At 44.3% G+C, this 14152-nt stretch overlaps 1 protein-coding gene across 1 annotated transcript; it reads right to left on the bottom strand.

The window, feature by feature from the left end:
• Positions 1–5516: 5516 nt before the first annotated feature.
• Positions 5517–6378, bottom strand: LOC309572801 (growth-regulated alpha protein-like; the record flags this gene model as incomplete). Its single annotated transcript, XM_082281266.1, has 4 exons — positions 5517–5535; positions 5896–5979; positions 6057–6183; positions 6324–6378. The coding sequence occupies 4 exons, from the start codon at positions 6376–6378 to the stop codon at positions 5517–5519; spliced, it is 285 nt and encodes a 94-aa protein (XP_082137392.1).
• Between the last annotated feature and the right edge of the window lie 7774 nt (positions 6379–14152).

Raw genomic sequence — 14152 nt, 5'->3', positions numbered from 1 at the left:
TCGTTCTCCTCACGCTGTGGCGGGAAGCGCGCGGCGGGCAAAAAGGGCGCGAAACGCCTGAGGGGACGGTGGGCTCGGCTCCCCCGCCATCGCCCTTCGGGGAGGACCCACACCCCCGGGATGGCGGGCATGGCTTTCCCCAGGTTGTTCAGCCCTTTACAGCCACTCGCTTCCACCCTAAATGCCATTCCACTGTTCGCTCTCAACGAAATCCCCGCGCAGCCCACAGAATGCAAACCTGGGCAGCAGCCATCGGTCCCTGCCTGACAGAAAAAACATGCAAGTCAGCAAGGGAAAGGCAGAGCATTTCAAACCTCTGCTGGGCACAAACTTTCTGCTGTTTAAAAGAACGAACCCAAACAGATCTGAAGAGTCGGGAACTCTGCAGCAGTGGGGCATTACTGCTGCAGTGTGTCTAATTCCCCACAAAGAATGTGGTGACATTGTGAAGATATAGAGGGGAATACCAACTGTAATACATACATGACTCTTTTGGGGTCTATATAATTTTCAAGATGCTTTGGGAAAATACACACACTTTCAATAAAGAAAATGCCATGATCTTAGAGAGGCTTCTATAGACAACATCAGCAATAGAACATCTTTGCTGATCTTTTAACATGAAAAGTACTTTGAAAATTGTGACCTGACATTTTATAATTTCTGGGGTTTCTTTACTCATATGACTGACCCGGAGTGAAGTTACTTTCTGGGATTGTCTAAAAATGAGTGTTATCCCAAATATTCAAGTCAACTAGTCAGTAGATCTATCAAAACCAAAGCCAGCTGAAGAACGGTTTGGAAAGTGACAAGAGGATGGACATAACAGGTATGGGGATTGCTGGGAAATTCAGTGTGGATTTGCTTTGTTTTAAATTCGTAAAAACATCTTTTGTTGAATTCAGTAGCAGTGCTAATTGTATCTGCATACCCAAGTGAAATTAACACCAAATGCTGGGTTTGTTTTGATGATTTGTTATCATAAAAAAAGGAATTTTAATTTGTGATGGTCTTTTTTTCTTTTTTTCTTTTTTTTTTTCCTCCTGTAATAGAATAAGATTTAATGTAAGATCCACAGGAAGATTCCCTTATCAGACAGAATTTGTAATGTGTGGTTAGACTACACGCTAGAATTCTTGGCAACATTTGTAATTCTTAATGATTCTTTTAGAATAACCCAAAAGACAAGGTAAACCCAATTAAGATACGTCAATCAAGCTTAAGAGAAGCTTCCTGAGGCTGAAAATCCATTTTCTCTGCTGTTGTGCTCCTGGCAGGGAGCTCAAGCACCAACTAGACACCTCATTGTCACTCCTGCAGAGTCGTGGCAAAGCAAATACTCCTCACTATTACAAATTGAGCTGATCTGAGCTGCACTGGGAAATGGCAAAGTCTCAGCAGAATCTGCTTAAATTTAGAGCACATTTTATATTCCTTGCAATTCACATGGACTGCCTGGTTCGTTTGACTAACGATGAAAACCAGTGAAAAAGTCAGAATAGCACACACTTACGCAAATATATTACAGAATTTGGAGACTGTCACTATATAGAAAGAGTTGTTACTATTTCTAGTAGGAATAGTTATTGTCTACCGCTTGTTTTGTAGTACATAAACTGCTATTTCAGCGAAATCAGATCTAAATTATTTCCTTGTTTCTCCGTGAAAACATGCATTTAAATGATCCAGTAATATTTGTGAAAGGCATTATAAATGTTTATCACTATTTTTACGGATATTTATTTTATTTCATTTCTAAAATTAATACCAGAACCTTTGTTTCACATTCGATCCTCCACCAAATACTGACAAAATGTTTCTCGCCGTCCCCTCAGGCGTTTCGCGCCCTTTTTGCCCGCCGCGCGCTTCCCGCCACAGCGTGAGGAGAACGAGGAGGATGAGAAGGATGATGAGGAAGGAGCGAGGAGGAAAACTCCCCGCTCGGCGCCGCGTACCTGGCGGCTCTGCGAGGGGCGCTGCTGGCGCTGCAGCCGGCGCGGGGCGTCGGGAGAGTGAGGGTTCGCCTGCAGCCGGTCCGGGGCGCCCAGCCCGGGAACAGCAGAGCAGGGAGCAGAAGGAGGGAGGAGACCCCTGTGGTGGCCGCAGCCATATCGGTCGGTGTCCACAGGTGGAAGCGGCGGCGCAACCAAGCGACGAGGGGAAGAGCCGGGACAAGTAGCAGGACCGGGTGCGCGGGGGACGGGAGATGCTGAGGACGGGAGATGCTGAGGGAAGGGCGGTGCTGAGGGCGGGAGAAGCTCATCCTTAAGGTAGATCTCCACAGTCGGTAGGGGAGCTTTATTTAAGAAAACCTGTGTGCTATTTCTTTTCTGTGCCAAGCCGTTTCTGCAGAGGGCATAAGAACCTGCTTTTTATTTATCCTGACTTTGGAAACCCCTTTAAGGACAGCGCCGTCACTTGCAAAGTGTTCAGCTACTTTAATCAAATAGTAGCAGCAAAACCTCCCCAAACTCTATAACAATTGTTGCTATCTTGGAGGGTGATAGCTTCTGAGTGTACTCTTTCTGTGTGGAAGAGGATGGTGAGCTCAGATCCATGGAGCAAGGTGCTTGGCTGGGTTTTTGCAGAAATAGGTGTTCCTCTATTTTAATGTTAAATGGAATACATTTTTCAAGAACTTTTCCTATCTTCTTAGAGAGGTCTTTACAAACGACTGACATGTTGTTTAGATGGTGTCTGTCATCAGTTTTGAGTACCCTTGCAGAGTAATCGTGTTTACTTTCTCCATGAAAGCATTTTGCTTCCATGGTCTGTAGCTATGGAGAACAAAGCAATTTCCTAGTCATTCCTCCAAGTATTTTATAAATGTATATATAATTTTCAGTTCATCAAGGTCATTACAATATAGCACAAAATATGACATTTATTCAAAGCTGGAGCTTTACATGGAAACCAAGCTCTCTTTCTGGTTTCATGAAAAAACTGGAAACAGTTACAAGCGTTAAATGTAGTTTTAAGTTGCAATGATAGGCTTACTGTGGCTGTGTACATTTGACTCATCTACAGGCAGTTACCTGAATCTCTTCGGGTACAGTGAAGATTAACTTTCTTCACACTTAATATCTTGAGAATTTCAAAGAACAAATGATAACAATTCCTGAGTCCCATGAGGACTTCAAAAACCTGAGAGGCTTTTGATGTGTCCTGTTTTACTAGCATTTTTTGTTGGGCAATGTACTTTCCTGCTGGAAACAGGGTGGGAGGCAAAAATCCAGAGTTGCACAAGATATTTCCATTGCTGTTTTAGTAAATTAACTTGCATCTGAAGGAAAACATATGACATAGAACAGAAGGGAAGAACTGTAGAAGTTTTAATAAGCCATGGTTTTCAAAAATAGCATATAAAAGAGGCATCTATTCCTGCATGTAAGTTAAACTTTTCAGCTTTTGAAGGAATCTGGTTATTGTCAGTCTTTTAGTCACAGTCTTTGGTGTGTACTAGGCAGGGAAAGTGAAAAATCTGCCTTGAGATTTTGCAAATATCTCCTGCTCTGATAAAGTGAAGCTGGACGTAGCTCTCTCTGGAAAATCCGTGCTGTTCCTGAGACATGGTGCAACAGGGCAATGTGGTCATTTCAGACAGACACCATTCCCAGGGGGAAAGCCATTATGTGTGCAGACACAATGGAGTTTGTTGAGAGGTGGCCAGTGCAGGCAGGACTTTTCTAAAGGTTCTGGAGAGGGAGCAACAGTTTCAGGTCACCTCTAAATGTCAGGAAAAAATGGTGACAAGGAAAGGGAAGAACATTTCATGCTCTCTAACTATGGGTGTGTAAAGGAGACAGGTTTCCATATACCTTCATTTGTCTGTCCTGTGTTCTGGGGATGAGCCAGCTTTCTTCAGGTGCCGCAGGAGAACACTCATGACTCACCCATGTCAGCAAAGCCAGGACGTGCTTGTGCCTTCAGATAAGGTTTTGTTGGATTTCATGTGCAAACAGCAATTGATTTGTGTGTCACTGAACAAGTACCATGTACCTAGTGATGGAAGAGATTGTTTGCACTAGAAATGCGCACTGAAGAATCCACACATGGGGATTCTTGGCTTTCAGAAGTGTCAGGGATCCTTGTTACACCTGGGACGTGAACAATTTTTTTCCTGGAAACGAATTTACTATTGCAAACTTTTACTGTTTCTTACCACAGCAAACACTGTTACTCTTTCCCACCCACGAAAATGTGTCTGATTTTAAAGACAGCCCACTTCAAATTAAACCAGAGTAGAAATTCCTGCAGATTGCAGGGGTGTTCAATACATCCATCCTGGGGTTAATCTCCCTTCACATCAGCAGCTCCGACCAGAGGGTTTAAGTAATGTGCCTCTGAATATAGAAATGCATTTGCTTGGTACAAAGTGCCCCTGACACTTCAGAGAGAACTGATCTGCAGGTGTATCCAGGAATCCCTGGGCACACAGAGGTCACTGCTTCCCTGCATCCCACTAGCCCAACTGACACAGTTATACAGGTCCGTTTGACACGGAAGTCACAAAAAAACCCAGTATATTTTCCAACAGGAAAACTCTTTTATTGCATCATTTATTTCATTACATTATCACGAGAAATCTACCTCTTTCCATGCAATTTTCCAAAGCAGAATAATGAAAATTAGTTATTCTTGATGAGCTATGACAGTATGTCATACAAGTAGACATAAAATATCTAAGTCACTTCAGAACATTTACTGTTCCTTTAGATCTTGTGCATAAATACCAAATACTTTAATGTAAACTCATTTAAAAACAAACCAACTAACCAACCCCAACATCATCTGGTTAAAAACCATACCAGTCACGGCATGAACCCCCATAATTTCATAGAAATTATTAAACTCTACTGAGTATTGAATAGGGGCAAGGCTTCAGGGGCAACATTTGTGATTTCTTTGGACGGTATCTTGTGCAAAAGGATCCAAGGCATTCTGTATTACAGGCTGGTGAGTTGGAGTAGGAAAAAGAGATTCAGCAAAACATTCTTGCTTGAACCAGGTTTTATACCCATGTAATCCTGAACGGGCACTGAAATGTTAAGTGCCAGGCAGGACTCTTGTTATTCCCAACAGAAGGATAACCCCTGATCATTGGCATGATCCATTCAAACCTCTCCTGTCACACTCTCTGCAGATATTTGCAAAAATAGCTCCACAATGGCCCCATCTTGTTTTCAGACATTAATGCTGTTTTATAAGAACTCATTGGCAAATAGTACTTGGTAGGAAGGAGCTTGCACAAAGGTGGAGCAAACTGTAAGAATGTTGCTGAGAGGTGTCCAGCAAAGAGTATGCTGTCTGACCAAATGGATTCAATCACTTTATCTCAGTCAATAAATCCATACATAGTATTAGGCAATAACAAATATGAGGAAAGGAAGTGAAACACAGAACATCTTATCTACAAACTCATCAAAACTAGAGAGTTGAGCTGTTTTCTTCTCACAGCATCTGTCTCCTGGTATCTTGTGGCAAACAGGTCACTTCATTCCAAGGTGTTCCTTCCCTCAGAGCTTGTTGGGTGAACTGCAATAGGCAGAATTCAAATTGTAAAGCCAGCCAGGAAGTTTTTCTGTAAGTTTTCTTGCATACCCCAGATAACAAATCCCACAGGAGGCGCAGAAAAGATGCCTGATGGTGATGGTGGACTGTACTGTGGCTAGATTTGCAATTAATCAGGCATTTGCTGTGGATACTCTCCCTGACAACCTGCTGGGTTGTCTCCTCCCCAGCAAAGAAGCCACTTTCTGGACGCATTTTTGGCGTAACTAACCAGATTTCCCTACAAGAATCAATAGCAGAATATGGCTCATTATTCTTGGTTTTAAGCCACTCCAAAAGCTGGATTTAGCCCCAAGCGCTGGCAGCAGCTGGCCCTGCAGGTACCTGCGGAGTATCCTGGTGACCAGCAGCTTGACCCAGGGTGCGGTGGGGTTCAGGCAGACCATCTGTCCCTGCTTCGTCGTGGCTCTGCGGGCGAGACAGGGAGGGGATGAGGCCGTGGCCGGGGTGGCGGGCAGGGATCGGGGCCTGGGCCGGGCACTTACATGACCTCGGGCACGGCGCAGTGGGGCCCCTCCACGAGGAACTCCAGGCGGGCCAGGCGCCGCGGCGGGATCACCTCGGACACGGTCCGCACGCAGCGGCAGCGCAGCTCCCCGGCTGGCGGCGCGCCTGGCAGGCGGGAGGAGCCTTCTGAGCCTCGGCTCCGGAGTCCCCCGACACCCCCCGGCCCCCGCCGAGCCCCGGGCCCCCGCGCACCCCTGCCGAGGCCCGGCCGCGGATGGATGGGCAACCCCGGCTCGACCGCTTACCCTGGCATAGAGCGGCGGCGGCCAGGAGGACGAGGAGGCGAAGGTGCGGATTCATGGCTGGTACTGGCGGCGGAGAGAGTGCGAGAGCCGGCGAGGCGGCCCCCTTTCTCTCCCGTGCTTTTATTCCCTGCCGGGAGCTGCCGGGGAATTTCCCGGAGTGGAGCCGGGGGACAGTGCCCCGTTGGCCCCTTTCCACCGGCGGGTGTGGCACTGAAGCTGCAGGGCAGAGAGAGAAGAGCGGCTGCTCCCGGCACAGCGGCTCCTTCAGGTCTGGGAGGGAGGGAAGCGTGGCACTGCACCGTCCCGAGAATCGCCCAGGGTCTGCTGGACCCCATTCTCTGAAAGGAGCTGAGGGTTTTTTGTGGGGGTTCTCCCTTAGCTTGCAGGGTGCAGGGTGCTGAGCCAAAGCAGAATTTGGGCTCTGGAGCTTGCCTTGCTGCCTAACCCTGTGCAACCACGCACTCTTATTCAGTGGGCACTGCTCCCCTGAGCAGCCCTTTCTTCGCCTAGCTTTTGAAAACCACAAATCTTCTTTTCCTGCAACTAGGAGACCCTCAGGTTTCCTTACCTACACTCCACTACTGAAAACCTTCCGGTTCCACTCCTCTGCACACATAGGTCACTCTTTTTTTTCATTCCTGTCAAGGCATTTTGCGAAGTTCAGTTATAAAGAACCAAAATAGCAGTTTTCTGTGAGCTTTTAATGAAAATGAGATGCAGGTTTTCTGAGTTTTATTTACTCATAGGTTTAGTTCAGTTATGGGCAACACACTTTCTTTTGTAATGCGTTTTAGAAAGAAATATGATTTTGCACTTTGTCTTGTTTTTTGGGGGTTCTTTTTGTAGCCGATCTGTTTTCTTCCACAGATGTTTGTGAACATGAGTGGGGTTCAGCAAATGGAATTGTTCCAGGGTCAGGCTGCCGTGTGTCTTGCCCCATCTGCCTGAATGCCTTAGATTAGCTGTAGTGTCTGAAAATAAAACCAAGTCAGGACCCAAAACAGATAAGATAAAGCACGTAAAGCGGTCCTAGCAAGGGATTAAGTAGATAGCAAGCTGGTGAGACACTAAGACTGTCATTCTTGGACTCTGTCATCTACAGCTCAGCTGGTTCATACAGCTGCTGGTTTAGTGCCTCAGGAGATCAGCCCTGTGGGAAGATTGTATTTCACAAGCAAATGGTGATTGCCCCACGTTATCAGGAAATATCTAATGACTAATTTGGACCCCTTTCCAGATGCAGCGTGGTAATGACATCCTTGGAAGCGGTTGGCTTTTAGTTTGGTCTTAAGAGTAAGACGATCACCTTAGGGGCAGACACTAATTAGAAACCTTCCCTGGGATCCCTTGAGATCATGGAGGTGGAATCACTGTTCCCTCCAGGTTATAGCCACACAAGCCTTGGGCCGCGAGTTCCCCATGTGGTTGTCACAAGGAAGTGCCACGTTCTTTGCACGAAAGGAGGATTTGCCTAGCTGTAGCAAACTGAGGCAACGAGCAGGTAGGATGATGCACAGATAATCTGCTTCAGGTCATTGCAACGATCATTGGGAGATGCAGCTCTGAATGGATGTGGGGAGCAGATCACTTATTGTCACTCATGCACAGTCAGGTTATATGTTGTTCTTGGACAGTACACATGAGTAAGGACAGTTGACGCGACGGCGCTTGGCTTTATGCCTGCGTGACTGCTCACAAGAACTGGCCCACCAGACTCATTCCACAGTGGTTACCGCTTAGGAAATTCCAGAAGTCTCCTGGGGTCTGGAGTGTGAGACTGTTTTTAGACATGGAGCAGCAATGTGTGAAAGTCTGCGGCCAGCTCTCCCTCAGAGCCATGTGCCAAGAAGAGCAGCAGTCAGAGAGGTTGTGGACATGCTGTGATGCAGCAGATGGTACAGAGCCTGGTCCTCTGAGTCAGTACTTGCACAAACAGGCCTGGAACAAGGGAAATGGGTGTCTCTGGGACTATTTCAACATGCAAGACCAACTGCCTGAGCAAGGCTTTGTACCTGCAGACTTCAGATTGCTTCTAGCTGCTTTCTGTGGGAATGTGAGTAGGGTCTCTGCCATCCAGATGACAGCAGCAGCAAAGCTGAGCTGTGAAGGAACTCTCTTGAATTATACCCTTTGCCCTGTCTCCCTTCACCACCTTTGGCACAATTCCTTTAGCAAGTACGGAAAAGACAGGGAACAGACAGCATCACTTCAGAAAGCTGAGTTCTTGCCTGCCTGCTGCCCTATCTCTTTCATTATAGATAAGTTTGCCATGCACTGAGTGCAGCTGGTACTGATAGCATCATGGAATGGTTTGGGTTGGAAGGGGACCTTGAAGATCATCTTGAATTAAGTTTAAATTAGATATTGTGAGTGGTGGTGTTAGTGTAGCTGGTACAGAACTCACCCCAATGTTTGTATTTGCCTCACTGAAGGTCCCATTCAAGCCACCCACCTTGCCTGTGCTCTTTAGCAGAAGCTACTGTGTGAAGACACTCCAGGATTCTGTGATTTTGTGAAACCCCTCACATGTCCTTAGCATGGGTCTCGGGGTTACTGGGGCACAGAAAGCAGTCCCAGCTCAGGCAGGCCCCGAGTAGCTACTTAAAGACAATAAACTACACAGCTCAATCGCCTTCACGTTATCCAGTCCTTAATTCATTACGTGCAGGAAGTGATTCGGCTGCTTTGTTGCAGACTTTGGCTGTGTGCCTTTCCACAGCAGGTATTTATTTGGCTTGGCATCTATAGTGGGAGCCAGTCACTGGCAACAGGCACAGGAAAGCTAAAAGACAATTAAACAAGAGATGTCTCACTTCAACAAGTGAGGACTTCTAACTGCGGGCGAATTACTTTGGAGGATGCGTCCCAGGTAAAAGTGTAAGGTCAACTTTTATCGTGGACTAGAAACCATTTAACATGGCCAGTCTCTGAAGGAGCAGTCGTGTTTCCCCAGGGTTTTCATTACGAGTGATTTATATTCTGATCTGTAACATGTCGAGTCACTGCTACCTAGTACTATCTAAAGTCAGAGGGTATATACTGCTGATATCCTCTCATCTTCATTATGTTACCTTTTTTACCTATACCAGTGTGTTTCACAGTATTTCCTGGCTATGATGGGGTGCTATTCCCTAACACCTATGATTCCTCCTGTGGATCCAGCTCTGTCATGAAGTACAAACATTTGCTGGAGGCAGTAACCAAATTTCAAGCTACAGTTTTGTGCAAAGTATGTTTTATATCTATCAGATGTTTTGTTTCCTTCAATTTCCCTGTGTGTTTCTCAAGTGTTGAACTTCTTCCAGTCCACATGCCCTTGAAAATAATACCGGAAGACAAAAGAGATAGAAGTGTCCTGTTCAACTTGTGTCATGGAGAATCCCAACACTGTCTTGCCAGCTGCATCACGGCACATGTCACACATTGTTGTGTGCTTATTTCTGTAATACCTTTTGAGATGTGAAGATTCACATTTAAAATCATGATCTATATGTTCAGTATTTTCCTGCCTGCCTTCCTGCATCTTCACCTAACTTTAACATTCAGGAGCCTTTAGGTCTTTCTGTTTCCCTTCCACAGAGTTAGAGGTTCTTTACCTGTGCCCACTGCTGAGAATCAGAGCGTGAACACACACACTGGTGATAGCTAAAAGGAATATGTTTGTATTACTGAAGCATTACCTTGGCAAAAAGAATGGGTTGGCTCTGAAATCAGTGTGTTCGGCAATAATTTCTCCATTTTTCAGTTTCAAGTGCCAGCTTACCTTTTCTGATGTCACTGAGGGGACTGCAGGGACTATAGTTTCACTGTCACCTAACTTAGTGGGACTCTTGGACATACAACAATTCCCAAAAATTGACTGGCTGGTGGTGAACTCACTAGTTCTAGTATTTTACACCTAACATATAAGGGCAGGAGGGGCTTTATTTTGAGTTTGGGACCCAATTGTTCAAGCAATTTGTTCTTACCTCTGCTGAGGGGGAAGAATCTCCAAGCTTTTTCGTGGCAGGCATGATCCTGGACAAAGATTACAACAGTGTGATGCCTTCCACCCCCACATAGTTGTTCCATTGGCAAGCCTTTGTGGTCATCACAGCTTCTGAAAGGCAGAAAGAGATCCTCTTGGCCTTCACAGCAGCAGAAAATGCTCTTCATCTTATGAACTGCCTGCAGGCTTTTGCCCTTGGATCTCTGTAATCTTCAGGAGCATCCCTTTATTCAGCAGACGGAGCGGATCACTTGCTGTGGGCTCTTATGTCCTGCAGACAGGTTTTGTGCTTGCTGGGGTACCTCTTGGTTGTGTGGTTTGCACATGAATTCAGGTATAACTGTACAGAATTCTGGCTCTAACATCTGGCAGCAGGACTTAAGCCTTAGGAGTGCCTCACACAGACACGATACGGCATATCCTCTAACAGCTAAGTGTTGTTCCCGTGGTATTATCCAAGCATGGGAGAAGTGAAATAGAATCACTGATATACTACCAGTGGTGGATAGAAATACCTGGGTCTCCCCAGGGAGCATGACCAAGAGATTGATTTTAAAAACATGGGTTTTTTTTCAGTTTGAAAACGTAAACCCATATTTTCAGTTCAAGCTGAACAGCTCATGTGCAGTAAAATAGAGGTCCCCTATCAGGACATTGTTAACTATGGTGAAGTCTTTACTTCCCACAAGGACCCCTCAAAGAAGCTGTGCAAACAAAGTCCTCCCATCCTTATATGTTTAGCCTGATAACAAAGATTCCACTCAACTTGGAAATGAGCTGTTTGGAAATAAATACATAGAAATTTCTTCCATCTGCAAATAGTTGGAAGTAAAGAGAATATGAGTCTGTTAAAAAATGAACTATTCACCCAATAAAAAAACAGTCCAAGGCCCCAAAATCAACATTCCCCCAGTGTGGCTTAAGGCAATTCCAATTTTCCGATTCAGTGGAGCTGAATAATTTTTGGGGGTGTGTTTTGGGTAGCTGTGGTCTTTTGGCTAAAGTGATGACATCAGTTGGGAAAACAGTGACACGAGACATCTGACCACAAGAAGATGAGAACACTGATTGGAATCATCACAAAATCTTTGAAGTCTTCTCTCATGATACCCAGATTTTAATCCTGTCTGTTACATTCTTTGGTTGTGTTGCAATGAAGAAAAAATATGAAGTCATACGTGACTTACACCCTAGGAGACACTGACCCTGCCATGTCAGGGAACACTTTCTTACAGCCCTTTGAGTGCCATGTGCAGGTTCAGTCTTCAGCATATTTGGACTCTGTAGTAAAATGAAATGCTTTGTTCCTGGCAACAAAAAATGGCTGCTATTTTTTGAAAGGAAGGAAAAATAATAATGATGAATTTGCTTAATTGTTAATGAATTATCCAAAATAGCCTACAAAGCAGCAAGAGGGACAGGTATCCTTTCAGCTTGTTATAGGGAGGTGTTTAGAGAAGGAAGTGCTTGGAGGAAACACACTGGTAACATTTTTGGTAAATGTGATCACCACTGAGGTTACTGTCAATGGTTATCTTTCCCATTATCTTGTATTTATTTCCTTTTTTCCTTCTTTTTTTTTAATTTCTGGAGAGCATGACTTCAAATCACACAAGGTACAGGACTATGCCAACACATTGTGCTAAAAGTTATGGCAGCAAACATGAGAAAAGCATATTTTATTTCTTAAAAATTAAAAAACTAAAATTGCTAGTGAATGCTGATGTCGGGAGTAAACTGAGGTGGGAGGAGAGTAAGCAAGCTAGAGGCATTCTCTAGGCAATAGGCTACTGAAGAAAAGCAACGTTTGATTTAATTGAAAATCATCGTTTTTACCTTCGGCTTTCTTCTAAACAGTAAAAATCCCCATAGAATCAAATTAGTCGGGACACTGACTGAAAAGAATAATTTCACTTCACTCCAAACACTGTTTTGCTGTGAGCTAAGATTGGTTTAATTTAGATGAAGTTTTCCATTAGCATTTGAATAGATACCTGAATTTCACAAAATCATTGCTTTCTAAAGAAGTTTTACACCTTGTCCAAATCCTCATTTTTCTAAGGGAGTATTGTTCCATCAGCAGATTTTACATTTGGATGGCCCTGGCTTGTATTCCTGGTACACACACCATTTCAAACAAACTATACAGGGTACTTTTCACTCATTTTCTTCTTAGTCTTTTTTTAAATAGTCATTTTGGTATCAGAAGACATTGCATGCTCTCCTTCATCCTTTTCTTCAAGCAGGAATAGCATTGTGAGAATTTTTCAACACGGAAATGACTCCGTAGCATTTGGCCTGGCAATAGGTCGGGTGTGTGCAGGTAGATTGACAGCTCTTTCCCATGTTTCTTCCTCAGTCAAGTCTCCTGATGACTTTGGTGAAAGATTTGTGTATGCAAAAAACACTTGGGTTTTCCTTGGTGTAAACAAGGAGTGGGTGAAGCTTCGGTGTTGAATATGGACCAGCTACAACAAAGGCTGTTTTCTTTGGCTCTTTTTATTGAAATTGTGTTCATGGTGAGCAGTGCTTACGTAAATTGCTTCTCTTTCACAGAATGATGGGCTTTGCTGTCAGAGGTGAAGTACCAAACAGAGAAGAAAGCAGAAAATGAGGAACTGATAGAGTTTTGACTACAGGGATGCAGTAAGTCAGCAAACGTACTTTTATTGGCTCCAATACTGTCTGCTGCTGGCAATGTCTGGCTCAGCAAGGAACCAGCTGGGTGGCTGTGCACTCCTTTATTGGTTATTGGTAAGTCAAACACAAAGTTTTCAAAGAGCCAGGTTTTTTGACAAGTCACTTGCTGTTCGCTGTTTGTATTGCGTTACTAAGTGCCTTTCACACAAAGGTCTGACACCCTCATGGACTCCAAAAAGCTCCTACTTTTTGTCAAAAGCGACGGATGGCAGGTGGTGTTTCAAGTTCTGCCCTTTGGTCCTTTTTCGGGCTTAGTATATCTTACTTCTCCTTTACTTTTTACTTTTGCAAAAGCCTGGCCAAAGGGGAGAACAGAAGTCACTCATCTGTTGCAGATGATTAATTATCTGCCGCTATAGCAGGTGGCTGTGCTCTCCTGAGTGGCTGTGAATAGCTACCGGCCCTCAGTTAGAAACCTTGCCTTTTAACTGCACTGTAATTGTTTCATCTGTGCCTGTGCTTTGCCCCCACACAGTGGCTAATTCTCACACATTCTTATTCCTTCAAGAAATTCTGCATCAAGTAAAAAAAGCCCATGGAATCCATGCTCTCATTTACATGTCCTGTCTCACTGTTCATGAAATTTGCCACTGATGCTTTAGACACACTTCACACAGAAATGGTATTTCAAGCTTTTGCAATTCTATTGACATTTTGGCTTTAGCACAAGAGTCGAATTCTGATTCTGCTGCCTGCTTGCCAACTTGTCAAAAGTGTGGCCTTGAAAACAGAAGAGGAAAAGAAGTTTCGCCAGTATTTTTGAAGTGTCCTAATTTCTGTGCAAATATATGTCTTTAATAAAAGAATCAGGCTACGAGGGTGATTTTTTTTCTGTTCATTTGCTTCTCTTATGAGCTATGAAGCTTTATTCCTTCTGGAAAAATATTTCAAGGAAAAAGCTATAAATCATGAATCTTCGGAGTGCAGTGTGAATGTTACTTCAGTGCTTTAAAATTTTTTTTTTTTGAATTCTGGTGGTTTTTATTTAGCTGAGACAGAAAAGCTGCTTAACTCTCCTTCTCAAGAACTAAAGGCTCATCTGGAGGTAAGTTGATTAACTGGGTCCAAATGTGCTCTCAAAACAAACACTTGCCTAATGACCACTTATTTCCACAGATTTTTATAAGGTGTCTATATATGA

The sequence above is a fragment of the Coloeus monedula genome (genome assembly GCF_965178545.1).
Source record: "Coloeus monedula genome assembly, chromosome: 5".
In the NCBI taxonomy this organism is placed as follows: domain Eukaryota; kingdom Metazoa; phylum Chordata; class Aves; order Passeriformes; family Corvidae; genus Coloeus; species Coloeus monedula.
The sequence above is the reverse complement of the archived record's forward strand: the minus strand, read 5'-3'. Positions and strand labels throughout refer to the sequence as shown.